General features: G+C 38.7%; 1 protein-coding gene across 4 annotated transcripts in view; it reads left to right on the forward strand.

Annotated features, from left to right (window-relative positions):
• Positions 1–7102, forward strand: part of OTUD7A (OTU deubiquitinase 7A) — a 273562-nt gene extending 266460 nt beyond the window's left edge. For all 4 annotated transcript variants that reach the window (XM_073303652.1, XM_073303653.1, XM_073303654.1 and 1 more), the window contains 3 exons: positions 2027–2141; positions 2398–2482; positions 5485–7102. In XM_073303652.1, coding sequence (XP_073159753.1) covers positions 2027–2141; positions 2398–2482; positions 5485–6915 — 1631 coding nt within the window. In that variant the 3' untranslated portion in view covers positions 6916–7102. The remainder of the gene's footprint in view (positions 1–2026; positions 2142–2397; positions 2483–5484) is intronic.
• The last annotated feature ends 7691 nt before the right edge of the window (positions 7103–14793 follow it).

A 14793-nucleotide genomic window follows, 5' to 3' on the forward strand; every position in this document is an offset into this window, starting at 1 on the left:
GTGGCAATCTTGGCACAGAATTTGTACACAATTCTTGCTTTCCTCTTGCCCTCCCCCCCTTCTTTTGTGTAGAAAATCAAATTAAACGAGGCAAAAAATAGTTTTATAGTGGAGTCATCATCAAATATGTCTAAATCAAGCACAATTAATAGTTGATTTCAGCATGATTATTGTTACAAGTGTAGATTATACATCCTGGATTCTGCTCTGTGATCAACAATAATTATCCAGAAATGCTCCATCTTCCAGTGTTGCTAATGTAGATGTCTGTGCTGCTGGAAAATAACAGTTCAGTATTGTTTATGGTAAAGGTAATAACCTCTGAATTATTCATTGCCATGTGGCTGGCAGGCTTTTCAGAGTCCCTTTGCCCTTTGGCTTTCCTTGGGTGAATATTTACAGTGAGTCATTTAGGCTAATGTTAAAGAAAATTAAATTTCTTGATTGGTTGTCACTAGAGCAGTAATGGGCTGCAGCATTCTGAGAAAGAGGAGTCCCCTTCCCAGCCCCCCTTCAACAGCTTTATATTAAATGTCATCATAAAATATGTAAGCCCAGAGACTAATCTTTTTAAAAAATGAAACAGAAGAAAATTGCCAATTTTAATTCAAACCGCCATTACGTTTCTCATAATGTATTCAATTAAGAATCTCTAAAACATATTGTAGTAGAGTCTTCAGAATGCTCTGTACGCAGCACAGCTGCTAAACTTCATCCCTGAGGCAAACACCAAGCAGGCAGGACAACAAAAAGAAAGAAAACAACCATGGGGGATAAGCCCAGTAGCCGTGGTCCTTTCAGTGGACTTGAGCGGTCCTTAAATAGCATGCGGACTCGTTCGTGCACTGGGCTTTGCCTCAGGCTATTAAATACCTTAACTGGCAATCATTACCTGAGTCAGAAATCTCCAGAATCCCTCTCTACTTCACGTTTCAATGTTGAATGCTCTTCTCAACTTTATGGGCCATAAGAACATATTGAGAACATGCAAAGAGTGACTTAGAATAGGCAGGGATGGCAGAACCTTGTTCATGCCCTAAGCAACAGTTGAAGGATTTAGATTCAAATTATCAACCTTTTATTTCTTTAGCAGTGAAAAATGAAAAGGTACTAACTATGAAAGACACTTACACAGACATTAATGTATATTGTATATCTAATGTGTGTGTTTGTATATATAATCTGCCTGGTGCTAAAATGGGGGTTTTATTTCAGCTATTACTAATATTTATAATGTAATATATCCCTGTAGATGTACATTGTGCATTACAAAATGCCAGGGTCCTTGCTCCAAAGACCTTACTTGGCCTGGTCTACACACAAATCTTGTTCTGCTATAAGTATGATAGCTTGTGGTGTCATATATATACTTACCCAGTCAGGTATGTTGGTACTACCCCTTGTGTGGATGCAGTTATACCAGAATAAAGATCCTTGATACTAGTATAGCTCATTCCCCTTCCCATACATGCATAATCTATACCAGTATAATCCTGTTTATACCAGAATAAGCATGTTTTTTCGTTATAACTACATCCACACTAGAGGGGTTGTATTGCTTTAACTGTACCAGTATAGTTAAAGTTGTACAACTTTGTAGTGTAGACAAGGCTTAAGAGGCTGATCCTGCAACTCTCAGTCATGGCAGTAGTCCTAGTTCACTCCAATTAGCCTCATTAGTGGCAGTGAGACTAGTGGCATGAGTAGAGGCTACAGCACTGAATGCAGTGTCAAACAAGGTGCCACAAGTACTCCTAATTTTGTTTTTTTTTTTTTTCTTTACAGTACCAGAGATTATGGTTCAGATGTGGAGAAGGGGGGAAAATCAGTGTCAAAATGCTTCACAAAAGGCCTGGGTTTAGAGGGGAGAGGTGGCACATATTACACAGGAATTGGGAGACTGTTTTGAGTATAAGAGGCTTTTGCATCATACTCCTGTACTGGTTCTTTCCTTCCACCAATTATTTTTTCTCCGCTTTTCCCAGCTAAACCCATTTCTTCTTTCCTGATTTCTTCTTTTCTTCAGCTGTGATCCCTCTGACTGACTCTGAACACAAGTTACTGCCTTTGCACTTTGCGGTTGATCCTGGGAAAGGCTGGGAGTGGGGGAAAGATGACAATGATAATACCAGACTGGCCAGGTAAGAACTCTCTGTAATCTTAACAGTAAGGTGTCTTGAACCCATCAAGCCTGATCTATGTTCCGGGACGCTCACTAATAGAGAGCTTTATTGGGGGAAAAGAGGTGGGTGGGTCTCAACCTTACTAATGTGCTGTGAGCTGCTGTTAGTCTGAACAATGCAAATTATCTCCTGCAGTGAAGTGTGCGTATTGATTTTCCTTGGATGTATTTTTAACTAATTAGTCATCTGTTCTCTTTCCTCTGTTTTTCTTCAGCTTGATTCTGTCTCTGGAGGCAAAGCTTAATCTCCTGCACAGCTACATGAATGTAACCTGGATACGCATACCATCTGAAACACGGGTAACCCTTCCCTCTGTCTAAACAGAAGAGAAATAAGCCACAACAGGGCTTGTTCATAGGGGAAATTGCGGGGTTCGGCTACCTGCCTTGTGTCACCTCAGGAGTGAACCAATAGCCAATAAAGGCACAGAGCCTGGTGTGGCTCACTGATTTTGGAATAAGGCTTGTAAATTTTCCATCTTTTTTTCTTTAAAACACACAGACACACACAGCTGCATGGGTGTTTTTACAACATGCACTCCACTTTGAAAAGTAGTTTCTAGTAAAACTCTAATCTTTTGGAATTATTTTTCTCTAGGGTTTTTTGTTTTGTTTTAATTCTCTTTATTTTTAAAGGTTTCCTGAACTATTTAGGCCGTTCTCTGCATTATGCTCCAATATTCCCAGAAGGTCAGCTGCCCTTTCAGCAGCATTTTATGGTCTAAAACATCCCATTTCAACTCAGTTTCTCTTATAAGAACTAAATTTGGACCATTGGATAGCTCATAGCTCCACTTTTATATTAGAAAGTGGCTGACAGGGTCACAAACTGCTGCTAGAGTGGCAGCCCAGCACCTTGGGAGGAGGAAGCTATTTATAATGGTACACAGCTGGGACCTCATTGCTGAATCTCTCTCACACTATTCCCATGCAAATCATATTAAAGGAAATGGGGGTTAATCTAGAGTCAATAAGTTGATGGGCAAGGACAAAGGTAACGAGGCATCAAGCACAACCAGGGGTTGAAAAGAGAAATTGAGGGTTCAGGGAAAACTGCGAAGGTCTGCAGGAGAAAAAGGTAGTTTTACAAGGCCCAGTGTATGCTCATTGAAGGCACCAATCCTATTAAGAGACTTCCAGACCCTTTCTTTCCTCTGTCAGTTCCAATTACTCCCACATACTCTCTGCCCATCCCTTTCATTGACAGATCCTCATTTCCCCCAGTTGTTCATGAATCATGTCTGGTCCCATTGAGGTGTTACCTACCATCTAGCAGATTCCCCTTTGCTTCCACTGAATTAATCTGTCTGCACAGACAAGCCCCATCTCTATTTATTATAATTATTAATTATTTTATTGTATTCGTTGACAGGCTCATGGGCTGGCTTTTCATTCCTCTGCACTGTGGGATGGATATTGTTTTATAAAGGAACTGTGAGCTCATTTTTAACTGAACTGAAGTGAAGGAAACTCCTAGAGGAAAATCCTGGCCCCATTGAAGTCAATGGCAAAACTCCTATTGATTTCAGTAGAGCCAAGATTTCATCCTTAGTGTTGGAGACGATGATACATTTCTCCTTGTTCTTGCATCTAGTATTAATCAGTAATATTAAGTGTATAAGTGTAGAGCACTGCCGCTCCTTCTGTTGTTTGTATGCGTGTCTTTGACTCAGTTGTCTATACCAGAAAAGTAGAACCAGTTCTTATTGAGTCACAATGTATAAATAACTCTGCTGAGAGCATAATGTTGTCTCACTTGTGCTTTTCCACAGCTAGATAGTCATCAACTAATTATTGACAGGTTTATTTTGGATGGGGAGAATGGCATAACTCCTAGTAATTCCCCAGCAGAGCTGAAACTTTCCCCCTATGGAATGAGGGTGAAATTGCCCCTTTTGCAGAAGGCCAGCCATAGGTGCTGGTGCTGGGGGTCCTCTCGCACCCCCTGGCGTGACGTGATTTCCATTATTTACAGAATTTACAGTTTGGTTCAATGGTTTTCAGCAACCCCACTGGGGCCAGCACAAGCATATGCACCACTTAAGACTTATTCTGAGGACTCAATTGATACATAGTCCCCGTACTGGCTTTTTGCAAAGGGATGAATTTTGCTCTGAAGGATTATGGTTAGTTAAACTTCTCATATTTGCTGTTTGGCAGATGTAAAGACCTCTTGCTTCCTGGTGCTAAACATGCTCAATATCCATTGTAGTGAATTAGTGGTTTGGGCGCTCATCATCCCACAGGATCCGCCCTCTACATTAGCAAGAGATTCACCAAAGAGGCCAGCTGTTGCAGTAGTTTTAGAGTCTATTTTTCCCAGTTCTGGAGACTTATTTTTATCCCTGTGGTCCCAAATGAGCTTATGATCTCAACTTAGACCCTAATGAACACTGGTCTCTATCCCGGACGTGTCTTGCAAATGAGTATGATTTGCAGCATCTGTTCCAGGGAGGCTCAGGATTGAGAGGGCAGGGGTGTTGCCAGCCAGGACTGAGCTGTATTCATAGTTTGGGAACCTTGCAAGTCTCTTAACTGTTATTTTCATAGCATTTGCTAGTGCTGTTATTGTCTGGCTTCCATGAATCCCCATAAAATAATTATAGTGATGCACCTTGAGAAAGCTGTGGTAGCCTAGCCACAAACTGGGCAAATATCTCATGTATGAGAAAGAGAGTGCAAATTTGTACTAAGTGTTAATGTTGCTCTTCAGAACAAAATTGACACTGAGTGAATAGTCTTGCAGAATTGTAGTGAAATTTACTAGCCCTGGCACAAAATCAGTTACCAATCCTTTACCTTGATGGTGATGAAAATGAAGAACTTTACTCTCTCATCCAGCAAAAAATGTCACTTACTCTCAACAAGTGGGTGAGTAGAATTTTGCAAATTAGAATAAACATGTGCAAGTTTGAAAGCTGCAAGAATTTTTAGTGTCCCATTTGGGATCCTTTTGTAACTATTCTGTGCAAACTGTTATGTAGTTTCACCTTCAAGCATGAACTGGAACTCAGAGTTCCAAATAAATGTTAACTCTTCCCCATTTTGTGATTGACAGTCGTGTATTTTTTTTATAAACTAATATTGTTGCAGAATATACACTTATCCCTGAAGTAATATAACCTCTGTTTTGTTCATTGTAGGCCCTGTAGGCTACAGACGTTAATTAAAACTTAACTTTAAAATGGCTCTACGTAGATTTAAAGCTACAAGTTAGAAGCAATTTGATGGGGGATATGAAATGCAATCCTTGTGTAAAACTGATTTTATTCTATCTAATCATAACTAATTTCCCCTAACAGGCTCCTTTGGCCCAGCCAGAATCGCCCACCGCTTCAGCAGGGGAGGACGTTCAGTCTCTGGCCGACTCAATGGACTCAGACCGAGATTCCATCTGTAGTAATTCGAATGGCAGCAATGGCAAAAATGGTAAAGAAAAGGAAAAAGACAAACAGAGGAAAGATAAAGACAAAAACAGGACGGATTCAGTTGCCAATAAACTCGGAAGCCTCAGTAAAACTCTAGGAATTAAACTGAAAAAGAATATGGGTGGGCTGGGAGGGCTAGTGCATGGCAAGATGAGCAGAACAAATTCAGGGAATGGGAAAAATGGCGACATCACAGAAAAAGTCAAAGAGAAGAAGTCAAAGTCTCGCAAAGGGAGCAAAGAGGAATCTGGACAGTCTGCGAGCACGTCTCCGTCTGAAAAGACAACTCCCTCTCCTACTGACAAGGCAAGCATCTCACCTGCCGAAAAGATAAACACGAAATCCCTCTCTGACAAACAGTCTGACTCGTGGAAATACAGCACCGATGTAAAGCTCAGCCTCAACATTTTGAGAGCTGCCATGCAAGGAGAACGCAAGTTTATTTTTGCTGGCCTTCTTCTGACTAGCCATAGGCATCAGTTCCATGAGGAGATGATCGGCTATTACCTGACCAGTGCCCAAGAGCGCTTCAATGCTGAGCAGGAACAGAAGCGAAAGGAGGCTGAGAAAAAAGCTGTTCTCAATGGGTCATCTTGCAGGAAACTGGAGCAAGAAGCATATTCAAAAGAAAAGTTAGAATCATCTCCTCAGGATAGGGCATCACCAGTCTTGCCTCAAAGCCATACAACTCAACTGGTTTTAAAGTTTAAAGATCGCACTAGTCCCACTCCAGGGTCATTTTCTTCACCAAGTAATGGTGCTAAGAAAAGCGGACCCATTCCGGTATCTGCCCACTATAGCCATACTCCACCTGTTCAAAGGCAAAGCGTTATTCATTTGCATGATGTCAACTCCAAGCCATCTAGCTTCCAAGATGATAGCTATAAGCCAGTGGTTGGCACCTTAAAAACATGTGCCACTTATCCCCAACAGAATCGATCGCTGTCTTCACAGAGTTATAGCCCAGCCCGGATATCAGGTATCCGTACAGTGAACACAGTGGAATCACTGACCTACGCCATGCCTACCGACCACAAGTCACAGACATTTACAAATGGGTTTAATACCGGTGATATTAGAGACTGCTTAGAATATGCTGATGAGGAGGCTCCTCAGACCTGGTTGAACAATGATAAAAACCGAGGCAGAAGCACAGTTTGCCCAATATATTCCATCCAGCAGAACCGTTGCAAGAAAGAGAACTGTTCCTTTTATGGTCGTCCTGAGACTGAAAATTACTGCTCATATTGCTACAAAGAGGAGTTAAAGCGTAGGGAGAAAGAAAGTAAGGGACACCGGCATTGAGGATTGTGAGGATCCTTCCCTGTCTACTTAGTTTAACCAGTTTCTTACTTGCAAAGTAAATAGCAATGGATTGTGGGAAAAGGAATCCTAAAAAGGGAATGATGGGTAAATAATGTCTAGCTTGTCACTTTTCTGGGGCAGTGCAGAAATAAGAGGATTAATTTATCATAAAGAATTTATTATTTTCCATTTTGTCAGTGTCTTTTTTACATACACTGGTAAGCTGAAAGGTTGTTTACTCTTTTGTTAGTGCTGTGTATATGTTTGGTCAAAAATGTACTAATGGTGCCTGAATTTACACTGACATCACTCAGGTAGTAGAATGACAGGGAAAAAGTCATAATACTGGAGATGTGGTATTGTAATAGGATCGTATCTGCCTCATATACATTTGAAATTCTATAGCCATCATGGGGTGATTTTTTTCTCAATAGAAAGTAAATTTGTCATAGCCCCTTTTTTAGAATGGTAGTCATTTTGCATACTGCAAATTTTTAACATAGTGACATATTACATCACTGTAAACATTTGTATTCATTTTAGTGTGAAACGCAGTGTCTCCAGAAATATGTGAATGAAGGTCTGCATCTCATGAGGACTGTATCTCCTCATAAGCATAGGTGCTTGCGGATTTTTTCCTCCCAGTTCAGTAAAAATCTGAACTAGTCAATCCATTTGTTAATTTGTTGTGAATTGCAAGACAGTTATTGGACATTGTTAGAAATATACTGTGGCCCTATTACATGCAAGATTTTGCATGACACACAAATCCCAGCAAATAATCTGTCACATGAATTTCAGCAGCATTTTTATGGCTGTGAAGGTGGGGAGAAATCTATAAAAACTACCCTAAAGGACTTCCAGAACTTGCTCACCAGCCAGAATTTTTTGCCATAGTCTAGGGCTGGATGAATTGTTCAGCACAAATAATATGTGGCACGAATTTAATTCCCCTATCTACAATCTGACTTCTTTCTTTTATTAATTTGTTCATTCTCCAAAATACTTGGATGAATGGTTATTGTGAAAATACTTCCATCTAAGCACGACTTGCAATCTATTTGTTGCAACTGTTGTTTGAGTCTTTTGGACTGAATAACACCCCCACACACACACACAAAGAGCGTTCAAGATATCTGTGCAAACGCTTCCAGCATGAATACTCATGCAAATACAGATTTGTGCAAGTCTTCATATCCAAATATTGGCATAGGTATTTGTGATAGTTCCTTTCCCCTTTGGGGTAAAGTGTTGTTCGCATGGATGTTTGTGAAAAGCAGATAGAAGGGGTAACAAATACCATCAAAGTATATTTGTGGTTCTTCTTTCAACAAGTTTTTCTGAATGTTATTGCAGTTTTCATGCCACCAACCAATGTAAGTATGGCAATAAAACAAACTCAGATTTTTAATATTTATACACTTGTAAACAATAGCTGATTTTTCTGTCTGTCTACATTTATGAACAATAGCTCATTTCCTGCAGGTAGACAGAAAAGCACTTGCCTTCAGGACTCTCTTTGCTATCTGGTAATTCTCTGCCATTCTCAGGATCATGAGTCCAGTTTTATTCAAGTATTGAACAGCATTTTTCTGGGCCACAAGTGGCTCAGGGCCTATTCTCACCGTACATACTCAGATCTTACACGTGTGTAACTGTTAATTTGAGTACAGTTGCTCCTACTTAGCATTGGTGTGAGCTCAGTCAGTCCCTTTGGCCCTGATTCAGCAAAGCACTTAAGCACATACTTAAGTCCATTCATTTTCAGGAAAGCATTTAAACATGAGCCAAAGCCCCCTTGAAATTAGTGGGACTTTGGCACATTCTTAGTGTTAAACACATATTTAATTTTTTTGCTGAATCAAACCTTTTATAGACATTTTTATTAATGAATCACCCTCACACACACACATAAAGATGAATTTGTGAAAAATTGATGGGCAATACCTCGCTAGCTTTTTCATGAATTCAGACCTGTATTGAACTTGTATCCATTTTTCATGAAAGGAATATGTTATCAAGCTGAATGAGTTATTTAAGCTCCCTTTATTGTGTGACTCCCACTTGTGAAGCCCAGAATTCAAAATCATGTTCTAGGTTTTGTATGCTGGTACACAGAGTCTTTTTTGGTTAGCTGTGGTGATAAAGTATATGTTCTAATTGCCAAAGAAATCTGTGATTTCAGATCATCGTACAACAAATCAAACATACTTGATTGCATTTGTTATAGACAGAGACAGACAGAAAAACAGAAAGGACAAAATTTCATGAAGGAAACAAATATTAAATAATTATTAGAGTAGCAGTAGCATTTGATATTCCTATAAATGCTTTTGTATTAAGTTAAACTAGAGAAAACTGCACTTAGCATCCAGTTGCTCCTGTCCATTTATTTGATTCAGCTGCATCATCTTTGAATAAGAAGAAATGTGGTCACAGCACATACTTAAAAAATACATAATTTACTTGTTTTAAGTTTTTAAAAAATAATTAATTTAGTAAGGTTTTAGATGCAGTACTCCTCAAAATAAGAGGTTTACAAAGTCAATATTTATTTAATTACTATAGTCCAAATTACTTACTAGATTGACTCTTAGCTATAATATTTTTCAAAGTGTAATTGATCTGCTGAATAGCACAATTGTGTCAGCATACCCAATCTTCACAATGCGCAATGTCATACTTAGTTTTCTGATAATTTTTCATAATTTATTTCTTCAATGATTTAAAATAAATCTATTGCGTGACAGTAGTGCTATTACGCAGCCGCCCCTTTCCTCAGCTTCTTTAATAACTTATTGGGCCTCACTAAATTAGCTCAGCACAGAGCTGCCCTCTTATGAGAACTTTTTCCCAGCATCCCCTTCTAGTACTGTCCCTTTAAATTTGGCAGAGATAAGCAGGTGCAGCCCTAAAGTGGCCATTTTGCAACCGGCTACTGCTAACTAAATCTTCTTCCCCTGCTGGTGAGTCGTCTTTATTCCTGTTATGCACGCACCCAGCGTTCCCTAGCTGACTCCTGGGCAGAACTGACACTTTTATTCCCATTCGCTGCTCGTGTTTATTTTGCACTAGCGTGGGTGCTTGGCACTCTGCATGCCGAACACACAAAGACGGTGGCTGCTCTGATAAACTTATAGCATAAGGAGTCAAGCTGACAAACTCTATGGTGCACACACCCTTTGAACTGAATTTGCAGGGTCCAGCCCTAAAAGGGAGTTTCTTGTCTATCTTTTTTCCGAGATAACTAGAAAATGCTCATGGCTTGAGTTCACCATCAGTAAAAGAAAATCTTCAGTTGCTCCTCATCCATTACTTAGAGGCCATAGGCCTGTCCCCATTTTTGCCATTATAGTGAGTAATATATTTGTAACTCCTATACTTTTGATCTCAGATCAAGTGTAACCCACTGGTCAGTGTGTTTTATATGTACCCCTCTGTGCCTGACCAAGAGAGAAAGTATGCCTCGTAACAGCTTTCAGTTAGAGAAGCTTGCTTTTTAGCTCACATAGTAGTAGAGACTGTAGTAGAGACTCATACTTTTAACTTTGGAGGTCTCCAGTTTGATCCCTAGTGTTAGCCAAGTTGGTGGCCAATTATACAAATACCATCTTTTACTTTTTAAAACCTGTTTTTGTTTTGTTTTGGCACACTCTGATCATGGTACAGCAGGTGACTGGATCAGCCCATCATTTCTCCTCCTCATGCCACAGCTCTTGCTTTTAGATGCATGTTTGAGGAAATTGTGCTGTAAATGTAGAACACAAAACAGATAGAGAATATCATCACTCCTGCTCACTCTCCACTGGAATCCCCAATTTAAAAAAACGCTAAATGCACACACATGCAAAATACATTCATAGTCACCAGAAGAAACGTAGGTATTGTTTAATTTTTTCTAATGTCCAGTTACTTCTGCTTATCAAAAAAAAATTTTAAACCAAAAACCCTTATGGAAATATTTTACCATGCTCATGAAATTTGCTCATAATGGAGGAGGCATATAATCCATAATAGACTTTTGGTCACACTTTACATTGATTCCATTTATAAATGGTTTATCAAAGGTTTATAAATGACTGCTAGATATTGTAAGTATGTTACAAACATGAGTTACACATGTGGTAGTAATAAGCCTATCCAGTAGAAGGGTGGTGTAGATGGTCATAAGCAACTTAGGGTATGTCTACACTGTGATTAAAAAAGCCATGCCACTGAGTCTCAGAGCCTAGGTCAGCGGGCTCTGGCTGTGTGACTAAAAATTGCAATGTAGATGTTCAGGCAGGGTCTCAGAGCCCGGGCTCTAGCCCGAACAGCTACACTGCATTTTATAGACCCAGGCCAGCAGTGGTGCAGGTCTTTGACTGTATCCCTGTTGACATGTTGGACAATTGATTAACCATTTATTAAAAATCTATTAATTTATTAAGCTTTATAAATTATTTATAAGTGCACTGCTTATATAAAGTGTGCCCAAGCTTTCTTTAGCAATTTTCTCTTCTTAAATTCAAAGGTAACGTACAAAAGGGTTCTGGGGGAGGAAAGATGCTCCATTTGGAATTTTGTGTGTTGCTCATTTATTTAGAACTTTAAATAGGCCCTCAGATGAAGACTGGGAGTTCTCTTAAATACAAAAAGTTCTAGGATATGAGCAGTATTTCATGATGCAAGAAACGTCAAAGGCATGACTAGCATGGTGCGATTCCAATCACTTACTTAGGCATGCTGATTGCAGATCAGTGCAAACTGTTGTAACAATCAAAGCCTTTGTCCTTCTGTGATCTGTGGGCACATCCCGGTTTGTTTTATTTTTATTGTGGTGAATGTGTTGATATCAAATAATGCACAACTGGCAGAATATTGCCCTTTAAGACCCCGATCTTGGAAATAGTTACACATGTACTTCACTTTATGCATGTGAATAATCTCCCTCACCCCAATGAGATTGCTCATGTGCAAGGAAACATGTTAATCAGTTTGCAGGATCAGGCCTAACCTTTCAGCCAAATTTGGTCCCTTTTAGGGCAAAATGCTGCTCATCTTCCTCAGATAGAATTTCCAATGACATCAAGGAGAATTTTTCTGGAGGAGCAGCAGACAGGAAGGAATTTGTCCCTTTCAGCCAGATCCAAGGGCCAGCAAAATTAATGGAAAGAATCCCACTACTTTCAGTGGGCTCTAGATCAGGCCCTTTGTGCACATAAAATAATAGAAACAAGCTGACTAAGGAAGTAATGTGTTCGTAACCTTGGGAATGTTTCGTGCATCATTAGATATCCATATTCAAATGGAAATGGCAGTAATTTGAAAAAGACCAAGATCCAGAGAAGCTAAATAACTGATCCTGACTGTAAGTGGCTTTTAAGCTTAATCCATTTTAACTCTTTCAATGTACTGCAAGTATATTTGTTTGAAGCTATGGCAACTTTCATAGAATATTACCAAATAGTTCTACAGCATAGAATTTCAGTTACTTTGGTAATCTACACTACTTCAAATTTATTGGCGTATTAATTTCCTGTGTATATGATTAAAAAAAGAATAGTATATTGTTAACAAAAAAAAGGTATTTGTAAGTGTGTTCTGTTTGTAGATTTAAGGCTGTATTACGTTGGAATTTTACAAGCCAAGTTTAAATTGTAATATAGATATTATTTTTATATTATTTTCAAAATATGCTACAGAGCAATATTTTGCGCCTTTATTATAAACAGGGTTGTCATTTTAGTAGGTTAACTTTGGAAATATTGGTAGAAATTAACCATGAAAAGAAAGCTTTGTAAACATTCTTGTAAATTCTGAATGCTCTTTGTTGTGCACTCCAATGTCTATTGAAAGTTGGAATATATGAATGTTTTTTATTGAAAAGCTTTACATTTTTGTTTATATATTTTGGTACAGTACTTCCCTCTCCCCACTCAAACCTCTCCGACAAACACCCTTTTTTATGAGCAACTTCAGAGTCATTAATTCATCCAGAAGGTTTTCTTACCTGAATAAAAAAAGAAGTCCCTACACAGAATGTGGTTGGGATTCATAATAGTTTGAATCCATTTCAGTAGATGTATTTGTTTTTTTAAATAGGTTTATGGAATTGTTATTCTTACGAAAATGGAGAGTGAGAATGAGACGCTGGTGTCATAATTTAATACCTGTAGATTGTAAATCACTCTAGATTGTGGAAATGTCAACTAGCTGGTAAATGCATTTTATCCTATTGTATATCTCTGCCCAGCATGCCTATGTGTACATTCATGTTTGCATATCCGTTTTGTGCAGATTACATTATTCAGATTTTGTTTCATAGTACTTTGCACTGTACATATCAATATCTGATGAACTGTGCAAAAAAAACTGTTTTGTTTGCTACTAATGCATATGTAAGTCACAAATCAACAGGTACAATTTTTCAGATGCAGGAAGTGTTGGGTATTTTTAAAAAAACAACTACTAATGATTGTATTGCAGTCAAAATTTTCAAATTTGGGTGCCTGAAATTAGGACCCTAAATCTATATTTGGGCTAATAAATGAGTGGCCTGGTTTTAAGAGATGCTGAACATTGACTTGATTGGGAATTGCTGTTGATTGATGACTTCAGAAAATCAAGCCAGTCGTTTAGGTGCCTCTGGTGATTTTTTCTGCCTGTATGTATTCAGGGTGTTTTTTTTTTTAATTGCTTTCTCTTTTTTAACTCAATGAAAACTATATGACCTTTAGTGATTTTCATTTTCTGTGTAGATAACTATGATTATTTATAAAGTGATCACTTGGGTATGGAGAGCCCTGCCTTGGTGTACCAAAATACAGTATAATTGTCCATTTAATAACAACCTACTTCTTAGCAAGGCTAGAATCCCTCAGACGTTAGGGGAAGTGTATCTTTATTTATTTTTCCTTGCAAAGCCTGACCACAATAATTTGCTTCTCTTAGGTGAACATGCTGTTTTGACACATCTGTTCTATCTTCCATTACCTGAATGCATGTACTGTACCAAGGGAATCTAAATGGCTGATGCACATTTGCACTGTGGAACACACAATGTGGGTAAAAGCCACCATGTTCCAAACAGCCTTAAAGTTATGACTCTCTGGGGACTGAGAGTCATTTAACTGGATGCAGCCTCTGTCCCCACCTCCTCATTTACCCATGACTGTAAATTGCTCTAGTCTGCTGTAGCCTGCATAATTATGTGGTGCTGTAAAACTGTCTGCTCTGTATGTTCATTTAAATCAGAGGTAGGGTTTGTTTGGGTTTTTTGGGAAAAAAATGGTCTTGAAAGTTACAATTCTTTGATAACTGCAAGTGTGCTGGAAAACCTCAATGAAAAGGAGGGAAAAGAGAGAAAAAGTAATTGGGCAGGTAAATGGTGGGTAACATAGTAACTATGGCAACAAAATATTTAGTGGAGTACAGAGTTCTGGATATCAAAAATCATTGTCTGCCTAGGCTTGTGGATCATCCCACATAAACTCAGAGAACAAAAGCATGTTGCTTTGCCATTTATCTGTTTAATTGTTCAGATCCGTTCATTGACAAGGCTCATTCATTGTTTTTCTCCCCTTGTGAAGAGGGCTTTATTTGTAAAATTGCCTGAAGTTACAAAGGCATGATAAAATGTCAGAACAAAGTCCGTGCCTAATATTGTTCCATTTATTAATTATAATTGGCTTTCCTTTGACTCTTTTACTGCTTTTTCATTGGAGTGAAATGCAGCTTGAAAACTGGTGACCCGATTCTCCTCTTTCTTACGCATCAGTTTTACATCAATACAACAGCGAAGTGATGCCAGATTTACATAGGTGTAACTGAGGAGAAGGCTCTGCATGGGCTGTCATGTAGAGGTGTTACTGCTTTGTCACAGAATCAAATTAGAAT

The sequence above is a fragment of the Lepidochelys kempii genome, chromosome 10, assembly GCF_965140265.1.
Source record: "Lepidochelys kempii isolate rLepKem1 chromosome 10, rLepKem1.hap2, whole genome shotgun sequence".
NCBI lineage: Eukaryota > Metazoa > Chordata > Testudines > Cheloniidae > Lepidochelys > Lepidochelys kempii.